At 35.7% G+C, this 24,869-nt stretch overlaps 1 protein-coding gene across 11 annotated transcripts in view; it reads left to right on the forward strand.

The window, feature by feature from the left end:
* The window catches only part of EFCAB3 (EF-hand calcium binding domain 3), a 349,923-nt gene that overhangs the window by 231,753 nt on the left and 93,301 nt on the right, over positions 1-24,869 (forward strand). For all 11 annotated transcript variants that reach the window (XM_081576514.1, XM_081576515.1, XM_081576519.1 and 8 more), the window contains 14 exons: positions 1,881-1,934; positions 2,877-2,981; positions 4,041-4,094; positions 4,631-4,735; positions 6,857-6,907; positions 7,811-7,915; positions 8,480-8,533; positions 9,504-9,608; positions 10,505-10,558; positions 11,294-11,398; positions 19,821-19,874; positions 20,359-20,463; positions 21,945-21,998; positions 22,880-22,984. In XM_081576514.1, coding sequence (XP_081432640.1) covers positions 1,881-1,934; positions 2,877-2,981; positions 4,041-4,094; positions 4,631-4,735; positions 6,857-6,907; positions 7,811-7,915; positions 8,480-8,533; positions 9,504-9,608; positions 10,505-10,558; positions 11,294-11,398; positions 19,821-19,874; positions 20,359-20,463; positions 21,945-21,998; positions 22,880-22,984 — 1,110 coding nt within the window. The remainder of the gene's footprint in view (positions 1-1,880; positions 1,935-2,876; positions 2,982-4,040; positions 4,095-4,630; positions 4,736-6,856; positions 6,908-7,810; positions 7,916-8,479; positions 8,534-9,503; positions 9,609-10,504; positions 10,559-11,293; positions 11,399-19,820; positions 19,875-20,358; positions 20,464-21,944; positions 21,999-22,879; positions 22,985-24,869) is intronic.

Here is a 24,869-nt window from a genome sequence, read left to right on the forward strand (position 1 = left end):
AATGCCCCATTTTAACCCTCTTAGCTAACATTTACTGTGCCTACCTTCCCAGAGTCCAGAACTTCTCTGTGTCCATGTCTCCAGAGAATAAATTTCTGGTTTTTAGGGAATGGGCAGGGGGGTGAGAGGAGAAGTGATGGTGGAATGGAATTTGGACAAAATGGAAATAAAGGAAAGGGTAATAACTAGCAGAGGAGGGGAAGTTGGTTAACTTGCCTGTGTGTACTGACTTGCTAGCAGTCCTCTTGATGTTTATTCCTACACCTTACCCGATACCTTGTTCTTCTTTGTGAAGTGTGCCACTTTTCATTAGTGTCCTCTCATAGGCTTTTACGTTCTAGTTTCCTCAGCTCTACTGAATTAGTTACCACTCTCCTACTTGCTTTCTAATTTTCAAATGTTTGTGAAGTCTCTTGTTCATGAGGATTTCGTCGCCCATATTGTTGTCTTTTGAGTACATTTGTTATTACTTTCCTGTCATTTTAGTGAGGTTCTCAAGGAGAGGAGGAAATAAATACTTGTGGGTAGTAAAAGCATTTTGAAAAGCTACCCTAGTTAATTTAATTGATCAAATTTAAATAACTGAAACGAGGCTGAGATTCACATTTAAAAATCGGAAGGCATAAAGCTTTTTAATCCTCAGGCTAGAGATACCCTCATTATGTACATAAAGAGCAAAGATAAGCATTTGTAAACCCAGATAGTATTCTACTTTCTTCGATGAATCACATTATCTTTCTATACATGATTAGCTATTATACCTTTGGTGTTGAATCTGTGAAACCAGAACAGATTTTCCTTGCTATCTCTGATAGGAAAACTAAAAGAAAAAGCAAAAGCTTTTTCTCACCTAGACTTAGTGAAATCAGTAATAAGTGAAGGCTCTGTGAGGACAGGAACCATGTCTATGCTGCTCACTGTTGTGTGTGTGTGTGTGTGTGTGTGTGTGTGTGTACTCAGTCGTGTCTGATTCTTTGCAACCCCATGGGCTGTTGTATCCCTCAGTAACTAGCGCAATGAGTGCAGATCTTTGACACCTATAAATACTTGTTGAGTGAATGAGAAATAGAATTAACTAGATAATATGTTAATTTAGCAACTACTCAAGACTCTCAGCAAGAACTTTCAGTTGTGTTAATCAATAAGTGTTAGCTGATCGTTATCACCAACATGGAAATTTAATGTAAAATTACATTGTGCTATATGTAGCAAGAAACCCCAAAGCATAAATCTGATGACTAAATGTATGGGGAGAATGTACTGGAAACTACTCCAAAGGAAGAATAAGATTCCATAATAATAAATAGTATACTGTTTTTTTGGTAAGAAAATACCAATAATGTGCATAGTTTCTCTTTTTTTTTCTTGACCTAAAACGTACTACATCTGAAATTCTGGGAAATTATACTGATTGAAGAGATAACTCTCATTATGTTCCATTCTACTGTTTAATTTTAAAGTGTTTAATATTACTATGTGCAACCCTAACTTGTCTGGATGGGATACAGAATAAATAGACATGTTTTTTAATTTAAAGACACTCATAATCTTTGATTATGTAATGAACATTACTACTAGAAAAAAATACAGTAGATTAAGCTAACTTGGGGGTGATAGTATGGGATAGTGTTAAGTGGGGAAATAGGTAGACTTAAAGTTCCAAACTGAAAGTTTTTACTCTTGTTGCTGGAATCTGATATAGTAGATTGTGTAAAGCCACGAGAACAAACATGAGGAGGGAAATTTTCATATGCATGCATGCAGAGACTGAGATACTAAGAGGAAGAAGAGAATAAATAATGAAATTAATGCTTAAATATTTTAATAATCTTTTTGAATCAGTCTACAATTGTGTCTGTTAAATTGTGGCTTATTTTTAGTGTTTGGCAAGACTGGTCTGCATAAACTGCTAAAAGAAATAAAGAAAATAACAGGTGAGCAATACATTTTGTGAAAAGATATAAAACTAAAATGCAAATACCCCATGTTTACATATAGATGTAAAGCTGTTTTCTTATTTTGTCATTGATTTTTAACTTCTGTTTTTGTAACAATTAAATTGACTCTAATGACATGAATATTACATTGGATTATTTATGTTTTGGCAAAACATATCACTATTTCTCTATAACAAGTTCTGTATTCCCTGAAACTTTTATTTTGTGATTTACTTCAATGGCCAACTCACCTATTCATTCATTCAAAATACTTATCTCACATCTACTGTAACCTAGTAAATGTTAAAGTAGAGTTTTGATAGAAATACAAATAATGTGGTCAATGAGGATAATTCATCTTATAATTCAGACAAATTGCTGCTGCTGCTGCTGCTAAGTCGCTTCAGTCGTGTCCGACTCTGTGCAACCCCATAGACGGCAGCCCACCGGGCTCCCCTGTCCCTGGGATTCTCTAGGCAAGAACACTGGAGTGGGTTGCCATTTCCTTCTCCAATGCATGAAAGGGAAAAGTGAAAGTGAAGTCGCTCAGTCGTGTCTGACTCTTAGCGACCCCCTGGACTACAGCCCACCAGGCTCCTCCGTTCATGGGATTTTCCAGACAAGAGTACTGTAGTGGGTTGCCATTGCCTTCTCCGCAGACAAATTGAGAGAGTAACACAAATTCTACCTGACGATTAATACAATTTAGATTAGGTAGCTGCCTGTACATAACTTAGATCACTTTGCCTCTTATATATCCCTTTACCATGATCTGGGTTAACTTCTTTGAGGTCCTTAAGAGCATTAGAAATAAGTATTTTGTTTAGATTTAAAGAAATAACTTCCGAAAACTGTAGAAAACCCTGTACAAGCTTTAGACACTTCATCATTTGGAGTCGGTAAGCAATTCTCATCTGTAACCTTTCCCATCTTTTAAAGGAGAAAAAGTTGAAGCCAAGGACATACGCAAAACACTAAGAAATCTGGGGATAGAGCTCACAAATAGGGACATCTTGGAGCTGTTGAAAATGTTGCCGTTTGCTGGTAGGTATTTGATGTATGTATCTGTATATGTATCTCTGTGCTTGTATACTTCATTGTGAGAACGTCATAAAAATGGGCCCTTCTGGTTTTGTATAAAAATCTAAAACACAAAAATACCAATCTTTAGCTGTAAAGAAATTAGGCCTTTAATATTTAGGTTTATTGTTTTGAAAGCTATATCATCAAACCTGAGTCCTGCCATTAAGTGAAATAAATCAGAAAAAGTAAGACAAATACCATATGACATCACTAATGTGTGGAATCTAAAATATAACACAAATGAACGTATCTACGAACGTAGACATAGAGAGCAAACTGTGGTTGCCAAGGGTGAGGGGGCAAAGGCGAAAGGATGGACTGGGAGTTTGGGATTAGCAGAGGCAAACTATTACATACAGAATGGATAAGCAACAAGGTCCTACAGTACAGCACAGGAAAATATATTCAATATCCCGTAATAAATGATAATGGAGAAGAATATGAAAAAGAATATATATATATATATATATGTACAACTGAATCACTTTGTTCTACAGCAGAAATTATCACATTTTAAATCAACTATACTTCAATAAAATTTTTAAAAATTATTACTCAGAAATGAATCATGCATTAATAGGGCAATGTGAAAGAAAAGTCTAAATTAGCAAGAAGGTAGTGCTTGTGGTAAAGAACCCACCTACCAATGCAGGAGACTCAGGAGGCATGGGTTGGATTCCTAGGTCAGAAAGATCCCCTGGAGGAGGGCATAGGAACCCACTCCAGTATTCTTGCCTGGAGAATCCCATGGACAGAGGAGCCTAGCAGACTACAGTCCATAGGGTCGCAAAGAGTCAGACATGACTGAAGTGACTTAGCATGCACAGAGAAAGAAAAAGGAGAACTCAGAGTGGGGAAAGAGGTAACCTCTGTTTCAGTGAAAAAGAACATGAAAGTAGAAAATGTAGCAATATAACTTAAGACAAATTTTTAAAGTATGTAATTATGTTCTTACTACCTTTTTTTTTTTTTTACTGTCCATGTAACTATATTTTACCTTAAATGTGCCTTATTTTACAGATGATAAAAAGATAGAGAAAAATGATTTGCTTGATCACATCAAGGTTTTTCCTGGTAAGTGAGAATCACAATAAGAAGGAAAGTAAAACTAAGACTTGCAGACTTTACCTTAATTTTTAAAAGGCTTATCATTCCACAATAATTAGATCATTGATCTTATTATCCCATTAACCTATAGGTCTCCTTTAGATGCAATTACATCTAATGTGATCATTTATAGTTCTCTGACACAATAAGTTTCATATATACATATCAACTTATAATACATAAAAATAGCATTTGGGATTAATATATAAATAAAATTGTATATAATTTACATAATATATAATTAAGTTCCTTCTAAATACACCTTTCTTGAAAACTATAGAAAGGGCTCCTGAAATGAGCCACAAATATATTCTTGACTTTCACAGTAAGTCTTTATTGTGGAAAGTGTTGAAGACATTCCACATGTAACCCTAAACAGTTTTCTTTTTTTTTAGTCATTATGCAATGGATTTGTTTCATCTAGTTGCAATTGGTGCATGAATATAACCAGCATTTTTTTTTAATAGCAGTTCCTATTTTTTATCACTTCATTCTTTCCTAAGGTGGGAAGTGTCATGTCTCTAAACTGGAAACCACCCTGGAAAACTTGGGTTATGACCTGGAGAATGAGGAAGTTGAGGACCTGAGGAACCACCTGCCAGTTGATGGTGAGCACGTTGTCATGGCTTTAGGGAAACTGAGCTCCTCTAATAAAACTTCCAGATGTGTTCATCTGGGAAAATTTATTATCTCAGACTATTGATGTTTAAATCAAAGATCAGTAATCTCTTAAACAGTGATTTCCACCTGAAGGGCTAAATTTTGATGGCAATGAGAAAATTGACAGACCTAAGAAGCAGGTAGAGAAATGAAACAGAGGAGCACTTCAAAGAAAAAAAAAAGCCAAGGAAGAAATTTAAAAACTAGTTAGGAAAAAAAAAAATGTAAAAATCACCATAAAGTTGCAAGAGAATTTCAGAAAATCATCTACTTTTGCTTCATTAGGGCTTCCCTGGTGGCTCCGACAGTAAAGAATCTGCCCGCAATGTGGGAGACCCAGGTTCAATCCCTAGGTTGGGAAGATCCTCTGGAGAACAAAACAGCAACCCATTCCAATATTCTTGTCTGGAAAATCCCAAGGGCAGAGGAGCCTGGCAGGCTACAGTCCATGGGGTAGCAAAGAGTCGGACACAACTTAGTGACTGACACTTTCACTTTTCACTTTCCATTTCATTTGACTACACTAAAGCCTTTGACTGTGTTGATCACAACAAACTTTGGAAAATTCTTAAAGAGATAGGAATACCAGACCACCTCACCTGCCTCCTGAGAAACCTATATGCAGATAAGAAGCAACAGTTAGAACCGGATATGGAACGACAGACTGGTTCAAAATTGGAAAAGTAATATGTCAAGGCTGTATATTGTTGCCCTTCTTATTTAACTTATATGCAAAGTACCACATGAGAAATGCCAGGCTGGAGGAAGCACAAGCTGGAATCAAGATTGCCAGGAGAAATAGCAATAACCTCAGATCTGTAGATGATACCACCCTTATGGCAGAAAGTGAAGAAGAACTAAAGAGCCTCATGGTAAGTGAAAGGGGGGAATGAAAAAGCTGGCTAAAACTCAGCATTGAGAAAACTGGTCCCATCACTTCATGGCAAATAGATGGGGAGAAAAATGGAAACAGTGACAGACTTTATTATGTTTATTTTGGCTCCAAAATCACTGCAGATGGTGACTGAAGCCATGAAATTAAAAGACTCTTGCTCCTTGGAAGAAAAGCTATGACAAACCTAGACAGCATATTAAAAAGCAGAGAGACTTTGCCAACAAAAGTCCATAGAGTCAAAGCTATGGCTTTCCCAGTAGTCATGTACGGATGTGAGAGTTGGACCATAATGAAAACTGAGAGCCAAAGAATTGACGCATTTGAACTGTGGTGTTGGAGAAGACTCTAGAGAGTCTCTTGGACTGCAAGGAGATCAAACCTGCCAATCCTAAAGGAAATCAGTCCTGAATATTCATTGGAAGGATTGATGCTGAAGCTGAAGCTCCAGTACTTTGGCTACCTGATGCGAAGAGCTGACTCATTGGAAAAGACCCTTATGCTAGGAAAGATTGAAGGTAGAGGAGCAGGGGACGACAGAGGATGAGATAGTTGGATGGCATCACTGACTCAATGAACATAAGTTTGAGCAAACTACAGGAGATGGTGAAGGACAGCAAAGCCTGGCATGCAGTCCATGGGATCACAGAGAGTCGAACACAACTGAATGACTGAACAACTACAAAAGTACCCAAATTAGATGAGGGAGTCAGCAAAGATTGGAAGTTCTGGTGGGTATAGAGTTGGAAACATGAAGAAAGTGCTGTGTAAGGGTTGCATGTGTAACAATATTTTAGGCAGGTGAATACATTGATATTACAGTTTATATTGTGTATGAATCCTGTAATATTAATAGTAAGGTGGTCGAGCATCATAGTACTCCTAGATTCTAAAGTAGAACAGGCCAACTGGAAAGTAAGTCAAGCAGTGTTTTTAAAACTTCCTATCACCATTGTGTATAGGATTTAATATTTTATACTATAATTTTGTCTTCTATTCTATATATTTATCATTTATAGAACTTAATTCTTCAATTCCATACCCAGCTGGGGTTTATTTATATAACAACTCAGGGTGAACTTCTGAATTTCAGTGTTTTGTTCCACAATATAAGGTCTTTGTAACATTTTCTGGGTCTAATGAAAAATCTGTGTCTTACTTGTACTTTATCCTACAGATGAAAAGATTAAACCAAATATTCTCATGGAAAATGTTGAGTCATTCAAAGGTGAGTGAAAGTTTATACAGAAAAATCATTATAACAATATGCTGATGCTTTTCTGTTTTGCTTTTAAATATTCCTATCATACTGACATTGTTAGTTCTTTTAGTATATTAATGGTATCTTTCATTCTGTGATCCACATTAGTTTGGGGTATATACTTTTTTTTTTTTTTTTTTTTTTTTTTTTTGGGGTATATACTTTTTAGTACAACTATTACTTATCATGTCTTGGTAAAATATCTTGTATTCTCTGAATTTTTTCAATAATGCATATCACTTTTCCATTGTTTAAATAGCCAAAAATCTATGTTACCACAATAAGTGGCAGAAAAAAACATTGGCATAAATCATTTTATGAATAACATCACACAGGAACTTCCCTGGTGGCTCAGACAGTCAAGAATCTGCCTACAATGCAGGAGACCCAGATTCAATTCCTGGGTCAGAAAAATCCCCTGGAGAAGGAAATGGCTACCCCTCTAGTATTCTTGCCTGGAGAATTCCATGAGCAGAAGGGTCTGGTGGGCTACAGTCCATGCAGTTGCACATAATTGGACATGACTAAGCAGCTAACACTTTAACTTTTTTTTTTATCACATGGGCAAATGAAAAGTAATATGAACACTGTCATTACAGAATTATTTCTATAGCCATTTATATTAGTTGTTTTAGGCCTCTATACAGCTACCATTTCAGAGTGTTGATTTATCCCATTTTTATTAGTGTATTCAAAAAATTTTTCTCTCTAGAATTAAGATTTGAGTTCTATCTGATATTTCCTTAGTTTTGACTTAGCTTTGGCCAACCCTGTTCTTAATCTTGCAATTAAACTTAGATGATGTTCGTAATTTAGGCTCATTCATCACACTTCAGTTTTTCATCAGTCATTATTTTCATCTTTTCCGAGGAGCCAAGATTAATGCTGATGAAGTAGATGGTGTTTTGAAAAACATAGGGATAGAACTCACACCTAAGGAACGCTGGAAGCTGCTTAAAACTCTGCCACTTACTTGTGAGTATTTATGATACTGTTTTTGTCTTCAGAGGAACTTAGTGTGAGTGTATTTATTGTTGGGGTAGGTAGGAATCATTAAACATTTATTCAGTGTATATTTATATTCAACATGTTTAATAAACACTTCTTAGGTTATAGGATTAAAGACAAAAGTTCTTGCCTTCATGGAGGCTATTGTCAGAGATAGAGCTTACTCTGTTGGGATTGAGCTTAAGAACATCATAAATGAATAAAGATTTTTTAATTGATTTTTTAAATTTAATTTAGGATTTTAATCTTGAAATGTCTAATAGAGAAATAAGGGGGAAAAAAGTGGAAATCAGGTTAAAAAGGGTCAAATCAGAGAGACTGAAAGTTTCAGCCTAGTAAAGAAAGTTTAGAGCTTTCTCTACCCTTTCACTTTATTCTTGAAACCAAGGAAGATAAGGATGTGTGAATGAGAAATCAGATAAATCTAAAAGGCAAATCATGTAACATTATTGTCTTTATAAAGTAATCTATTCTCTTCTTATGAATTGCTGTATCACATTTCTGTGCTAACAATAATGACTTCTCTTGTAGATGACAGAAAGTACTATCAAAACCGGTTGCTACAGGGTTTAAAGACTTTCCAAGGTGAGTGTTAAGAATAATAAGTCAAGTGAAAATGAAGTTTGTTTTTGACCTTTGTATTTCCTTTTGGAAATCCTTTTAATTACTTAATGGTAGTAATAGCTAATTTCTCTTGAGTGTAGTGCCAAGCACTGTTCTAAATACTTTACATCTACTAACTCACTTAAGCCTCACAGAAATCTGTAAGTTAGCTTCTTTGGGACTTTCCAGGTAGCTCAGTGGTAAAGAGATGCGGGAAGTGCAGATTCAATCCCTAGGCTGGGACAATCCCTACAGGTGGAAATGGCAACCCATTCCAGTATTCTTGCCTGGAGAATCCCATGGACAGAGGAACCTGAAGGGCTACAGTCCATGGGGTTGCAAAGAGTTAGATCCAATGAGTGACTGAGCGCACACACTAGGTACTTTTCCTAAGTTAGGTACCGTTTTACAGATGCGAGATGCTAACTCACTTGCCAAGGGTCATTCCATTTGAACTTGGGAGGACCATGATTTGAACCTACATTCTTAACTGTTCTATTATTTTGAACAGTTAGGTTATTAATCTTTTTTATTCCCCTTTATGACTTATAGTTCAAGTTCAGATAACCTGTAGGTTATTTCCTGGGAGATAATTTATTGTTATGACAAGTTTCAAACTCAGTAGCCAGAATTGTGGCTATCATTTCAGACATGTTTCTCTATTATTGATAATAAATGAATGATAATAAATAAATGAGTGACTAATAAGTCTCATTCATTTGCTTTAGATGTCTATGACAAATTTTAGCAGAGTGCCTTGTAACATGTAAAGGAGATGTTTTTTTCTTCACAGTCCCCACCCCTGCTACCTTGGTTTTCTATTTTCCTTGAAACATCTGCATTGCAACTTTGCTTTTCTCCCTCCCATTAGGGTTTGGTGTGTAACACTTAACTAAATTATTTTTATTTTAGGCATAATTTTAATCTTTTCTCATTTCATCTCTTACTCAAGGAGGAAATGTTTTAGAAAATAAACTAGGAACCACTTTGACAAACCTGAACTATGAACTTGAAAATAAAGAATTAAATGATCTACGTAACTATTTGGAAATTGACGGTGAGTATTTAATTTACCACCTGTGACTCCTTTCAGAAGAGCCTTTGAAGTCTTCTTGTAGCCTCCCAGAGTATACTTGTTCAATTTCATTTAGAAAGTAAGAAATTCTTATAGAGTTATAATTTTCAAGGAGGAGAAATATGGCTTCTGATTATTATTCTCAGTATTGTCAGAGATCCAGTAAGGGCATTGGTAGATTAAGATTCAACTAGGGAAAACAAAGAAACACTTCAGGAAAAAAATAGCAGAAGCTACTGAAATAGATGTTGAAAAGGGTCGGAGATTGACAAAGTAAGAAGGTAAACAAGATTTGGAATTGTTTAACAGGTAATATACAAAGAGAGATGATCATATTTCCATTTAGCAAATACGAGTATCAGGTTGAAATAGTCAGTGATATCTGTAAGTGTAAGTAAGTGTTAGTCCCTCAGTCGTGCCCGACTCTTTGTGACCCCATGGACTACAGCCCACCAGGATCCTCTGTCCATGAGATTTTCCAGGCAAGGATACTGGAGTGGGTTGCCATTTCCTTCTCCAGGGGATCTTCCCAACCCAGGGATCGAACCCGGGTCTCCTGCACTTCAGGGAGATTCTTTACCGACTGAGCTACAAGGGAAGCCCGCAGTGATATCTGATTTGAGACCAACAATATGGCAGCAGAGAGATATCTTTTAGGTGAAAAGGACTATTTAGGAAAAGCATTAAAGATCTGATCTTTAATCAGCACCTTCTTTAGAATTCTATAAGATAGTTGGAAATAAGAAAAACATTCAAAAATCAACAAAAGTTTCTCTTTGTAAAAAATGACAACTTAGAAAATTTCATGGAAAAAAAGTGATCCCAATCCTAATAGCAATAAATATTTCTTCTGTATCTGATTATCCTTTGTATTTCAGATAATGGAAAAGTTCCTCTGAACTCCTTAATGAATATAGCAAGTTTATTTTCTGGTGAGTGAGAAGTGATGATGAAAAGATATAAAATCAAGATCTTTTGTCATATATACATATCATATTTTAATTATATATTCCAATATTCTGAAATTACACACATCTCATTTTACCAATATATTGATGTTTGTTTTTAAGTATATATATTTTTTATTATCTACAGTTTTAGAAGTATCATTTTTTTAAAAGAAGTCTATTTTATTATAAGCTGGCTGGCTTGTTCTCATTGTTTTAAGAGCACTAATTGAAGCATTCTTTTGGCAAGGCTTAAAGGAAACATCTGGAGAAGGCAATGGCACCCCACTCCAGTACTCTTGCCTGGAAAATCCCATGGACAGAGGAGCCTCATAGGCTACAGTCCATTTGGTCGCTAAGAGTCAGACACAACTGAGTGACTTCACTTCCACTTTTCCCTTTCATGCACTGGAGAAGGAAATGGCAACCCACTCCAGTATTCTTGCCTGGAGAATCCCAGGGACGGCGGAGCCTGGTGGGCTGCCGTCTATGGGGTCGCACAGAGTCGGACACGACTGAAGCGACTTAGCAGCAGCAAAGGAAACATCTACTTTAATTCCTTCTTGTGATGCTCTGCAGTTACAAAAGCTTCATTGCATCCTTTCTCCTCTGCAGTTACATCTGTAGCAAGTTAAGATACTGTTGTTTTATTATAATTTTTTAATTTACAATTGTTATATATGAAAATGTTCACTTATCATGTCTCCCATCTTTTTAAAGGTAATAAGATTAATGCCAAGGACACACAACTTTATCTGAAAAATATAGGTATTGAATTAACAAATAGCGAAAGTGAGGAGCTATTGAACACACTGCCATTGGATGGTAAGCATTTCAGACATTGCAGTGAATTTTGGAGAATCGTAGGCTTATGCATTATGTGCATTAAATTCTAGAAGTATAATTGTTTAACATATTAAAAGTTAAGAGGTGGCATCAGCAATGTGGCATGTAAATCATTCCTCCTTTTTATCTCCCCTTTTTAATCAATGAATTAGACATCCACGCATGAACCAAAATGCCTTTGTAGGCATTTTGGCACCTAGCACCTCACTGCCAAGGACCCTGGAAGAGTCTTGCCCATTGCACAACCTCTTTCTGGGCCATAGAACCAACATAACCAGCAAAACTGCCTAGACCCCTCTCACCACTGTCAAAATTGGGCAAAAATCGGGTGAGTGTCGAGCTGTGCAGGCACACATACAGGAGCGTACTTGCAGAAGTTTCGCTTTCCAGAAGGGAAACCCCAGCACATCACTGGATAGAGAAAAAAAAAAAGCTTTGTGTGGGCACCTGGCTACTCCAGCAAGGCAGGACCACCAGACAAATCCACTATTCCCCACTAGACCCACTAGTACTAAGCAGGAGCTCTATGACTCTGGGGAAGGATATTGGGGAAAAGGCAAAAAAGTTTCAAAAATTAAAGAGTTGAGCTCAGGAGGAAGTCTACCCATGAGCCTCTGGGAGTACCACACCCAGGAATCTCTCTACGAGGTTCTCAGGCATCCCCAAGATCTAATTGCTAAAGCCTCCCCCTACCCCTAGTCTGCTGCCGGCTTCTAGTGCAGTGAAGGAAGGTGGTCCCCAGTGGGACCAGGAACCACAGCTTGTGAGCAAAGGAGAAACCACAAGAGCTATAACGGCACCTCCTGGGAAACAGAAGATTTACAGTAGCCGGCCCGGTGAATTTTAAGATTTAAAAGCTTAAAATTAGGCCACAAGAGGGAAGCCTGCATACCTTCACAAAGATAATGGAAAAACTCAGATGGTAACACCATAGAACATAATACCCCATCTGAAGGTAACAAGGAAAGTTAAGGAGGTATCTCCTACTTCAAATGCAAAGGCAGCAACACATAACTACAAGGATAATGAAAAATCAAGGGAATATAGCTTTACAAAGAAAAATGGTAATTCTCCAGCAGCCAAGCTCAAAACCATGAATATTGCAATCTAATTGATTAAGAATTAAAAATAGTTATTTTGAAGAAAGTCATACAAAAAAACTCAGAAAGAAAATTCAATGACATCAGCAATCAAATATATGAACAAAATAAGCTCTTTACCAAGAAGAAATTATAAAAAAGAACCAAACAAATTCTGGAGCTGAAGAATTCTGTGAATGAGGTGAAGAAAGCAGTAGGGAGCATCAGTTGCATGGCAGACCAGATGGAGAAAAGGAAAAAAATGACTTGGAGGACAGGAATTTTGAAATAACACAGAAGAGAAGATAGAACAGACTTTAAAAGAGCAAGGAAAGCCTATGTGAGCTATGGAATTCCATCAAAAGACAAATATTAGAATAATCAGGACTCCAGAAGGAGAAAAAAAAGGAGAAAGAGACAATTTATTTAAAGAAATAATAGCTGAGAACCTTCCTAAACCTGGAGAAAGACTTCGACATACAAGTCCACAAAGCTAATAGACCACCCTATCATCTCACTGCAGAGAGACTTTCTCCAAGCAACATATTGAAACTATCAGAAATAATGATATTAACTAGACTTATTGTGATGATCTTTTCACAGTAGAGTTGACTCTTGAACAATATGAGGGTTACGGGCACCAACTCTCCATGCAGTTGAAAATCTGTGTATAATTTATAATCAGCCCCCCATATATGCAGAGGACTCAATCACCATGGATCATGTAGTTCTATAATATTTACTATTGAAAAAAATCCACATGTAGGATCTTTTGATATTGATTTCTAACAATTCCACAGTGATAAGAGAACAGACTCTGAATGATTTCAATACCTTTAGACTATGAAATTTTTGCGCCTTGTTTTATGTCCCTGGTTATGTTCCAGTGTCTCCTGGTTTTATAGCCTGTGGGAACTTGAATAGAATTTGTATCCTGCTATTGTGTGAAAACTGTGTAAATCTTAATTATGTTGAATTGGCTCATAATGCTTTTTAGATCTACTGTATCCTATTTTTCTGTGTATTCATTCTATTTTTTGAGAGTTTGATATTGAAACTCCAACTAAAAATCCTAATTTATCTACTTAAAAATAATTATATAGTGGGACTATATGTAACTTTTTTCTATATTTTTCAAGTCTCCTATAAATGTGTTATCATACTTTCACAATTTAAAAAATAAAGAAGAAATAAATCCACATTTAAGTTCATCTGGGCAGTTCAGGTTCTTCTCAGATAGCTCAGTGGTAAAGAATCCACCTGCCTATGCAGGAGACATAAGAAACATGGGTTCAGTCCTTGAGTGGGGAAGATCCCCTGGAGAAGGAAATGGCAACCCACTCTGGTATTCTTGCCTGGAAAATTCCATGGACAGAGGAGCCTGACAGGCTATAGTCCATGGGGTTGCAAAGAGTCAGACACGACTGAGCAGCTGAGCTTGCACACATGTGCAATTCAAACCCATGTTGTTCAATGGTCAGCTGTATATACAATTATCAAATTAGGTTATACACATAAAACTAATATAAATTTCTGTCAATTATATCTCAGTTTTTTTAATGATAAAGAAAAAATCTTAAAGGCAGTAGGAAAAATCTAAAAAGGAACCCCCCTCCCATTAGGCTATCAGTGAATTTCACAGCAGAAGCTACAGCCAAGAGAGGGTAGAATGACATATGCAAAGTGTTGAAAGATAAAAATTTTCAGCCAAGGATACTTTATCTGGTTAAGTTATCCTTCACACATAAAGGAGGAATAAAGGCTTTCCCAGATAAACGAAAGCTGAGGGAGTCCATCACCACTAAACCTGCCTTGCAAGTAATGCTAACAGGAGTTCTTCAAGCTGAAATGAAAAAACACTACTCAGTGCCATGAAAACACACAAATGTACACAACACACTAAGGTGAAAAATATTCAGTCAGACTTAGAAAACCAGTTCTTCAAAATAGCATGGTGTGTTAAGCACTGCACTATAGTAAAAAGGTTAAAAGAAAGCGTAGTTCACAATAACTATGCTGTGCTTGTGCTTAGTTGCTCAGTTGTGTCCAGCTCTTTGCAACCCCATGGACTCTAGCCCACCAGGCTCCTCTGTCCATGGGGATTCTCCAGGCAAGAATACTAGAGTGGGTTGCCATACCCTCCCCCAGGGGATCCTCCCAACCCAGGGATGGAAGCCAGGTCTTCCACATTGCAGGCAGATTCTTTACCATCTGAGCCACCAGGGAAGCCCCCCCAAAATAACTATAGCTACTATAAATTGTTAACAAATATACATATTTTAAAGGAGGTAAATTATGACATCAATAATGTAAAAGAGAAAATGAAATGTAAAAGGTTGCAGTCTTTGCAGACAATCAGAAGTAAGTTGCTGAGAGTCAAAAATGAACTGTTATCTATAAGATGTTTTATGGAAGTCTCATGGTAACTACAAAGCAAAAACCTAGAGTAGACCGGTGAAAGACAGTCAAAGGGGAAACAGAGCATATCACTACAGAAAATAACCTATTTTAAAAGGTAGGCAGAAACAGAGGGGAAAAAAAATGGACTGCAAAATAGCCAGAAAACAAATGAATAAGATGGCATTAGTAAATCCTTACATATCAATAATTACTCTAAATGTAAATGGACTGAATTCACCATTAAGAGGTAAAGTGTAGCTGAATGGATTAAAAACAAAATCCAACTGTTTGCTTCCTACATGAGACTCACTTTCAGACACACATAGACTGAAAGTAAAGAAATGGAAAAAGATATTCCATGCAAATAGAAACCAAAAGAAAGTGGGGGTAGCCATACTTGTATCAGACAAAATAGACTTTAAGCCAAAACCGATAACAAGAGATGAAGGAAGTCATGATGCATAATTGAGGTAAATTCATTAAGAAGATATAACAATCAGAAATATGTATACATCCAGCATCAGAGCACCGAAATATATTAACCAAATACCAAGAGATCTGAAAAGAGAAATAGACAGTAATACTACTAATACATTATGGGACTTGAATGCCTTGCTTTAAACAATGGGTAGATATTCAGAGTGATGATCATCCATAGTGAAAACCAAAAAGGAAACAATGGATTTGAACCAAATAGACATCTATGGAGCATTCTGTCAAACAACAGCAGAATACATATTCTTCTTAAGTGCATATGGAACGTTCTCAAGGTTAAATTGTATGATTGAACACAAAACAATTCTTAAAATTTAAGATGATTGTGATTCTAGCAAATGCACTGTATAGACGCTATGATAGGAAACTAAAAAGTGACAACAGGAGGAGGTGGAAGATCTACAAATATGTAGAAACTAAACAACATATTCTTGAGTCAAAGAAGAAATCAAAAGGGAAATCAAAGAATATATTGAAATAAGTGAAAATGGAAACACTACATCCTAAAACCTTTTGTTAGGGAAGTTTAGAATGATAGATGCATATAATAAGAAATTACAAAGATCACAAATAAGCAACCTAGATTTACGCCTCAAGAAACTAGGGAAAAAATAACAAATTAAGCCCAAAGTTAACAAAAGGGAGAAAATAAGAGAGATCACAGTGAAAAAATGAAATGGAGACGATAAAAACAATAAAAAAGATTAATGAAACTGAGTTAGATTTTCAAAAGATAAACAAAAATCAGTAAAACTTTAGCAAATCTAAGAAAAATTGAAAGACATCTCATAAAAAAGAAATGAAAAAGGAGAAATTGCAACTGACACTACAGAAATACATAGGATCATGAGAAACTACCAGAAGCAAATTACACACAACAAATTAGATACCCTAGAAGAAATGGATAACTTCTTAGACTCATACAACTTACCAAGATTGAATCAAGAAGAAATATTGAATAGAAAATCCAAACAGACTAATAACAAGTAAAACTACTGAATCAGTAGTGAGAAAACTTTGCAAAAAAGAAAACCACAAGCCCAGATGGTTTCACTAGCAAATTCTACAAAATATTTAAAGAAGAATTAACACCAATTCTTCTCAATTGCTGCCTGAAAAATTGAAGCGGAAGGAAGACAAAAAGTCATCCTACAAGGCCAGCATCATGATAGCAAAGCCATATAAAGACATTACAGTAAAAGAAAACTATAGGCCAATATCCCTGATGAATATGCTAGAGCAATCAGGTGAGACAAGGAAATAAAAGGCATCCAAATAAGATAGAAAGAAATAAAATTATTATTTATAGGTAATATTATCATATATATATATATACACACATACATACAGTTGACCCTTGAGCAACATGGCAGTTAGGAACACCAACCCTCCCCACAGTTGAAAAATCTAATTTACAGGTGGTCATATAAACCCACAGTTCCAATCCTCAGTTTTAACCAGTTGTGGATTATGTAGTATTGTAGTACACGTGTGTTGTTTTACTGTTGTTCAGTCGCTAAGTCATGTCTGAATCTTTGTGACCCCCATAGACTGTAGCCCACCAGGCTCCTCTGTCCATGGGATTTCCCAGGCAAGAATACTGGAGAAGAATACATGGAGAAGATCCTTCTCCATGGGATCTTCCTGACCCAGGGACTGGACCCATGTCTCCTGCATTGACAAGCAGTCTTTACACTGAGCCAGTAGGGAAGCACGAGTTTGAAAGAAGAAAAATTCACATGTAAGTGGACCCATGCAGTTCAAACTTGTATTTTTCAAGGATCCAGTGTATTGAAAATCCCAACTAAATCTCAACTAAAAGACTGTTGAATTTAATCAATGAATTCAGTGAAGTTTCGGGATATAAAATCAATATACAGATATCAATTGCACTTCTAAACACTAATGGCAAAACATCTGGAAAAGAAGTAAAGAGAACTATCCCACTCATGAATAGCATCAAAAACAATCAAATACTTAAGAATAAATTTATCCAAGAACATGAAAATTTTGTACAATAAATACTGCAAGACTTCATTGAAAGAAATCAAAGAAGACATAAACAAATGGAAAGACATCCTGTGTTCATGGATTGGAAGTTAATATTGTTAAAAATTCCATGCTACCCAAAGCCATCTATAGATTAAATGTAATTCCCATCAAAATTCCAATGAAATTGAAATTTCTATTCCACAGAAATAGAAAAAAAAAAGTTCTAAATATTATATGGAACTACAGAAGACCCCAAATAGCCAAAGCAATCATAAGAGAGAAAAACATAATTGGAGACATCACACTTCGTGACCACTAGCTATACCACAAAGCTAAGGTAATTAAAGCAGTATGGTACTGGCATAAAAATAGACATATATATGAAACAGGATAGAGAGCCCAATACTAAACTTTTGCATATATAGTCAACTAATATTTAATTAGAGAGCCAAGAACATCAAATGGGGAAAGGATTGTCTTGTCAACAAATGATGTTGGGAAAAACTGGATAACCACATACAGTAGAATTAAATTGGACCTCAACCTTACACACTTCACAAAATTAAATTGAGATGGGTCAGATAATGAAATATTAAAACCTAATACCATAAAATTCATAGAAGAAAACCTAGGGAGGAAGTTCCTCAGCATTGCTCCTGGCAAGGATTTTTTTGGATATGACACCAAAAGCGCAAACAACAAAAGAAAAACTCAGCAAATGGGGCTATGTCAGATTTAAAAGTTTCTGCACTTAAAGAGAAGCAATCAACAAAATGAAAAGGCAGCCTGTGAAATGGGAGAAAATATTTGCAAACCATGTATCATATAGGGGTTAATATCCAAAATACATAAAGAGTTCATACAACTCAATAACAAAAAAGAAATCCAACTTTAAAGTGGACAGAGAATCTGATTGGGAAAGAGAATCTGATTGGACATTTTTCCAAAGAGGACATACAGATGGCCAACAGGTACATGAAAAAGTGGTAATCATCACTAATCAGGAAAATGCAAATCAAATCCACAATGAGATATTACCTCACACCTATAAGAATGGCTTATATCAAGAAGACAAGAGACAACAAGTGTGTTCAAGGATGTAGAGAAAGGGAACCCTGTACATTGTTGGTGGGATTATAAACTGGTTCAGCCACTATGGATACCAATATGAAGTTCCTCAACAAAGTAAAAATAGAACTGTCATATGATTCAGCAACCCCACTTCTGGGCATATATCCAAAGGAAATGAAAACAGCTTATCAAAGAGATATATATGCACTGCCATGCTTACTGCACATTATTCACAATATCTAAGATATGGAAACAACTTAAGTGGTCATCAGTGAATAAATGTATAAAGGAAATATAGTATATTATATACAATGGAGTACTATTCAGTCATGAGTAAAGAGGAAATCTTGCCATTTGTAACAACACAGACTCTGAAGATACTATGCTAAGTGAGATTAAGTCTGAGAAATGCAAATACTGGATGATAATCTCTTCTATGTGAAATCTTTGGAAAAACTAACTCAAAAAAAGAGCAAGTAGAATGGTGATTACCAGAGGCTGGTCAGGGGGGAAGGATGAGAGAGATATTATTTAAGGATACATACTTGAAACCAGTAGATAAATAAGTCCTGGAGGTCTAATACACGGTATAGTGATTATAGACAACAAAACTGTATTATAAAAAAGATCTTAATTGTTCCCAGCACAAGAAGAAATGATAACTATGTGAAATGACAGAGGTGTTAGCTAATGATACAATGGCCCTCATATTGCAATATGAATGTATCAGATCAATATGATTCATGCCTTAAAATTACACAATGCCCTATTTCATTTATATCTCATTTTTTAATAGAAAAATTAATGTCAAAAGTACCAATTCTGATATATTCAGTTCTTACCATTTAAATCCTTATTTGGAATGTAGTGCTGTTTTGCGGGGTACTACTGTTACGGAATGGAGAAGGAAATGGCAACCCACTCCAGTACTCTTGCCTGGAGAATCCCAGGGACGGAGGAGCCTGGTGAGCTGCCGTCTATGGGGTCGCACAGAGTCGGACACGACTGACGCGACTTAGCAGCAGCAGCAGCACTGTTACGGAAAAATAGCTTTAAATGTTGAAACCAACATCTATAACAACTCTAAAACTAAAAGTAGGGAAAGGTGGTAATCAGAAGAGTTGAGGAAAGGAAGGAAGGTACACTGTAGAAAAAAATAAAAAAAAAATCTGTCTTACATGTTAGAGTTTCACTAAAAGTACATCAGATGCCAGAGAATATATAGTTAACCTTGAGAATCTTATTCATTTTGTTTCCTTCTTGGGATTTTAACTAATTAAAAATTTATAAAAATATACAAACAATTAAATAGCACTTTCTGAGTCGCCACTTATTGGTGAACTAAATTGACTCTTATCTTACAGAAAATCAAATGGTGTATAAAAACAGGTTGATGGATGGAGTGAAGAAATACAGAGGTGAGTGAGAAGACTGCCAAGAAAGAAAAAATAGATCTTCAAGCTTTTGCATTTATTTTTCTACAGTCTCTTTTATTTCTCACTGATTGGCTTGCTAACTGTATTAGTCTAGTTTTTTAATGAGCTGACATTCTTATTTGTACACAATCTAAAGAAATAGCTACATTATTTTGTCGGTGTGGCAAACTTCGAATTTTACTAAATGGTAATAGTATGTGCATTGTCTCTGCTATAATTCGTTATACTCACCTCTTTCTTCTAGGTAAATTCACTTTGTAAATTAACTGTAACAGTGTTTCCTGGAACACTGAAAAGAATTTTTCTATTTTAATTCCTCAACTAATTCTTTTTAATCACTTCAAGAGTTTTATGGTGTCATTGCTTTTTCCTTCCATTTATGTTGATTGATTGATATGACTAGGCATTTTTTCCCCTTTGGCATATTCACAAATTTCTTTTATTCTTATCCCTTTTTTTTCATAAGGAGGAAAGGTTAATATCAATAAAATAGATGATGCTCTTAACAACATGGGATTCCCACTTGATGAGGAAGACATTGAGGAACTATGCAGTCACCTGCCAATTGATGGTAAGCACTTCAAGTACCCACTGCCCTGTAAAAAAATTTTTTATTTCTCTGTAGAAATATCTGAAGTATACTTGTTAATTTCTTGGAAAAAGCCAGAAGCCTATAGAGAGCAAATCTTAAAAAACAGAGATATATTGTTTAAAAAAAAACCATTTATTTATTTGGCTGTGCTGGGTCTTAGTTGTAGCAGGCAGGATCTTTAGTTATGGCATGCAGGATCTAGTCCTGACCAGGAATGGAACCTTGGACCCGCTGCATTGGGAGCTCAGAGTCTCAGTCACTAGACCACCAGGGAAGTCCCAGCAGTGCTGTTTTTAAAACAAGAAACTAATCATGTTGTTTCTCCTGCCTAAATTTCTCCAGGAAATGTCTTTCAGCTGTAAGATAAATAAGATCAGTGGATCTAATGTAAAACATGGTAACGGTAGTTGATAACAGAGTGTTGCTTAGTTGAAATTTACTAGGAGAATAGAATTAAATATTCTCACCAAAAACATATAGATAGATAGGTAATTAATAGATGAATAGATTGTATAGTGAGAGATATTAATTAACTAGATGGGGGCAACTTTTCACAATGTATACATATATAAAATAATCACAGTGTACAGTTTTAATATCTTACAATTTCATCACCTATAAAGCTGAAATAGAAAACAAGACAAAACTAGGAAAGAATTTCTTTTTTTCTCTCCCAGTCTAATGAGTGAGGAACACAAAAACTAAAAGGTGAATAAATGGAATAAATGTGTTCGTCATACTTAGAGTCTTTTTTTCCCCCAAGCTTATGCTTATGTAGGGCTTCCCAGGTGGCACTAGTGGTAAAGAACTCATCTGCCAATGCAGGAGACATAGAGACATGGGTTCAATCCCTGGGTTGGAAAGATCCCCTGGAGGAGGTCATGGCAGCTCACTCCGATATTCTTACTGGGAAAATGCCACAAAGGAGCCTTGTGGGCTACAGTCCATAGGAATGCAAAGAGTCAAATAAAACATCTAACTAGAAGGAAAAAAAAAACTCTCGGCAACTGCAAAATTCTTACATTTTACTCCACAGTTTAAGAATATATAATTGGGACCTGTATTAGTCTGCTCAGGCTGCCATAACAAAACACCATAGTCTGTGTGACTTAAGAGAAATTTATTTTCTCCAAGTTCTGGATGCAAGGAAATCCAAGATCACCACATCATTTGATTTGGTTTCTGGTGAAGGTTTTCTTCCTAGCTTGCAGACAGCTGCCTTCTCACTGTGTCTTCACAAGGCACGGGGGAGAGAAAAAAAAAAAAATCTTCCTCTTATAAGGCCACAGTCCTATTGGATTAGGGCTCCACCCTTATAACCTCATTTAACCTTAATTACCTCCTAAAGACTTTATTTCCAAATACAGTCACACTGGGGAATAGGGCTTCAACATATGAAATTAAGGGGACATGATTTAGGTCATAGCAGGATTATATGTAAATTTTGTTTTATTTTGTAGTTGAGAGAAAAGTTAAACTGGATAGACTTCTAGATGAAGTACAAGAACTTCTAGGTGAGTGAGAAGAAATAATAAGGACTAATTTTTAAAATCTGAATACTTAACAAAAGAAGTTATTTTTTTAATTAATTTATTTATTTTAGTTGGAGGCTAATTACATAGAGTGAAGTAAGCCAGAAAGAAAAACACCAATACAGTATACTAATGCATATATATGGAATTTAGAAAGATGGTAACTATAACCCTATATGAGAGACAGAAAAAGAGACACAGACACAAAGAAGTTATTTTTAAAGTATTTTCTGTTAGCCTGTCCATGACATATTAATCCTGCTACTATATCTGTTTTAATTGGTAATGTGTACATAACTGAAAAGATAGCTTTATAAGCTAAATGTTATTCATTATTGTAATTAATTGTTACCTACTTCTTCTTTTAAAGGCTACAGTATAATGCCTCAATAATAAACCCTTTATGCTTTGATATTTCTCAATAATATTATTATTTTCCTGCTACTCTAAAAGCAAAATGGCAAAGAAAAATACACATGTAAGTAATATGACCACTGAGAAGAAGCTTATAATTCAGGCAAAAATAAAACAATAGAGCAAATATTACATGCTGGCAGAATTATTTGCACCAGAAAATTTAATGAGCTGTTACAGAAATACCGATTTTCTGTGTGCTGTGTTTGTTACTTGTTCCCAACATTGAAGAACTCCATTGTACCAAAAGAAACTCTATTTTGAATCCCCCTTCTAATTCTAAGTAATTAAACAATACTTAATATTTCTATTGCTTTTTATCCTATATTTGTGGATGATGCCACACAAAGTTGATATTAGTAGTAGTAGTAGTATTGGTATTATTTGTATTTTTATTACTATTATTATTATTTAAAGTTTGACCTTTTATCATTGTTTTATTTTTTAAGGGGAGGTACTTGACCATAACGATCTGGGAAATCTTCTGAAAGACATAGGGTTAAGAGACCAACTGAAGGAGAATTCTGTGTTGAGGAAGAGTTTGCCACTCGATGGTGAGCATTTAATTTGCCAATGAAGTATTCATCCATTCAGCGAAAGTGAATTGGTTGCCATTAGATACTAGACATTATAATAGGCTCTGAGTCACAGAGATGAATAAAACGAAGTCCAACTCCTAAAGGTACTCAAGGTAGAGACAGCACATACCCCCCCAAAAATAAAACAAAGAAAAGAAACAAATAGTATACACAATGGTAAGTGCTCTATGTTGGTAAGTATGTACTGCTGTGGAAGTACAAAGGAAATTTTGAACAACTATTCTTGGAGACTCTTCACAGTGTGTATATCAGTTCAAACAAGTGCTGAAAGGTTTGACAGTAGAAGGTAACAAAATCTAAAAGTGCTGAAGAGAACAAAGAGGCACAACCGACCATGTAAAATCCCACGTTGATATAATATAGAAAACACAGTGTATTCACATTATGTGGAGAAATACTTTGTTAATTTGGCTAACTCAAATCAATAATACAGATATAATCCATCTGTACAATGATGATGGTAAATATAAACAAAATGATGGATGTGAAAATATGAAAATGCTTTAAAATATTTAAAATATATAATAAAGATGGTAGTTATTAGATTTTTAATTAGTGAAATGCAAGTCAGAACTACAGAGAGGTACCACTTGACATAGGTCAGAATGACCATCATTATAAGTCTACAAATAACAAATGCTGGAGAGGATGTGAAGAAAAGGGAACCCTCCTACACTGTTGGTGGGAATGTCAGTTGGTGAAGCTACTGTGGAAAACACTATAGAGGCTCGTTAAAAAACTGAAAATAGAATTTTGCTATATGATCCTACAATCCTGCTCCTGGGCATATATCCAGAAAAGATGAAGACTCTAACTTGAAAAGATACATGCATCACAGAGTTCATAGCAGCACTATTTATTACAATAGCCAAGGTGTGGAAGCAGGCTAAATGTCCACTCACAGATGAATGGATGAAGAAGATGTAGTGTGTGTATATATATATATATATATATATATATATATATATACATGATAGAATATTATTCAACCATAAAAAAGAATAATGCCATTTGCAGCAACATGGATGGAACTAGAGATTATCATACTGAGTAAAGTAAGTCAGACATAGGACCAATCATATCACATATATAGAATATTTTTAAATTATGCAAATGAACATATTTACAAAGCAGAAATAGACTCACAGACAAAGAGCAAACTTGTGGTTACCAAGGGGAAAGGGAAAGGAAAGGATAAATTGGAAATTTGGGATTAAGAGATACACACTGCTATATATAAAATATATAAACAGCAAGGACCTACTGAATAGCACAAGGAACTATATTTAATATATTGTAATAACCTAAAAAAGAAAAAAATCTGGGAAGAATATATAAGTATATACGTATGCAAACTGAATCACTTTGCTGTACACCTGAAACATTCAGCTCAGTTCAGTCGCTCTGTCGTGTCCGACTCTTTGCGACCCCATGAACCGCAGCACGCCAGGCCTCCTTGTCCATCACCAACTCCCTGAGTCAACCCAAACCATGTCCATTGAGTCGGTGATGCCATCCAACCATCTCATCCTCTGTCGTCCCCTTCTCCTCCCACCCCCAATCCTACCCAGCATTAGGGTCTTTTCCAATGAGTCAACCCTTCACATGAGATGGCCAAAGTATTGGAGTTTCAGCTTCAACATCAGTCCTTCCAATGAACACCCAGGACTGATCTCCTTTAGGATGGACTGGTTGGATCTTCTTGCAGTCCAAGGGACTCTCAAGAGTCTTCTCCAACACCAGGTTCAAAAGCATGAATTCTTCGGCACTCAGCTTTCTTTATAGTCCAACTCTCACATCCATACATGACCACTGGAAAAACCATAGCCTTGACTAGATG

The sequence above is a fragment of the Giraffa tippelskirchi genome, chromosome 3, assembly GCF_054371585.1.
Source record: "Giraffa tippelskirchi isolate mGirTip1 chromosome 3, T2T-mGirTip1v1.2.pri, whole genome shotgun sequence".
Lineage (NCBI taxonomy): Eukaryota > Metazoa > Chordata > Mammalia > Artiodactyla > Giraffidae > Giraffa > Giraffa tippelskirchi.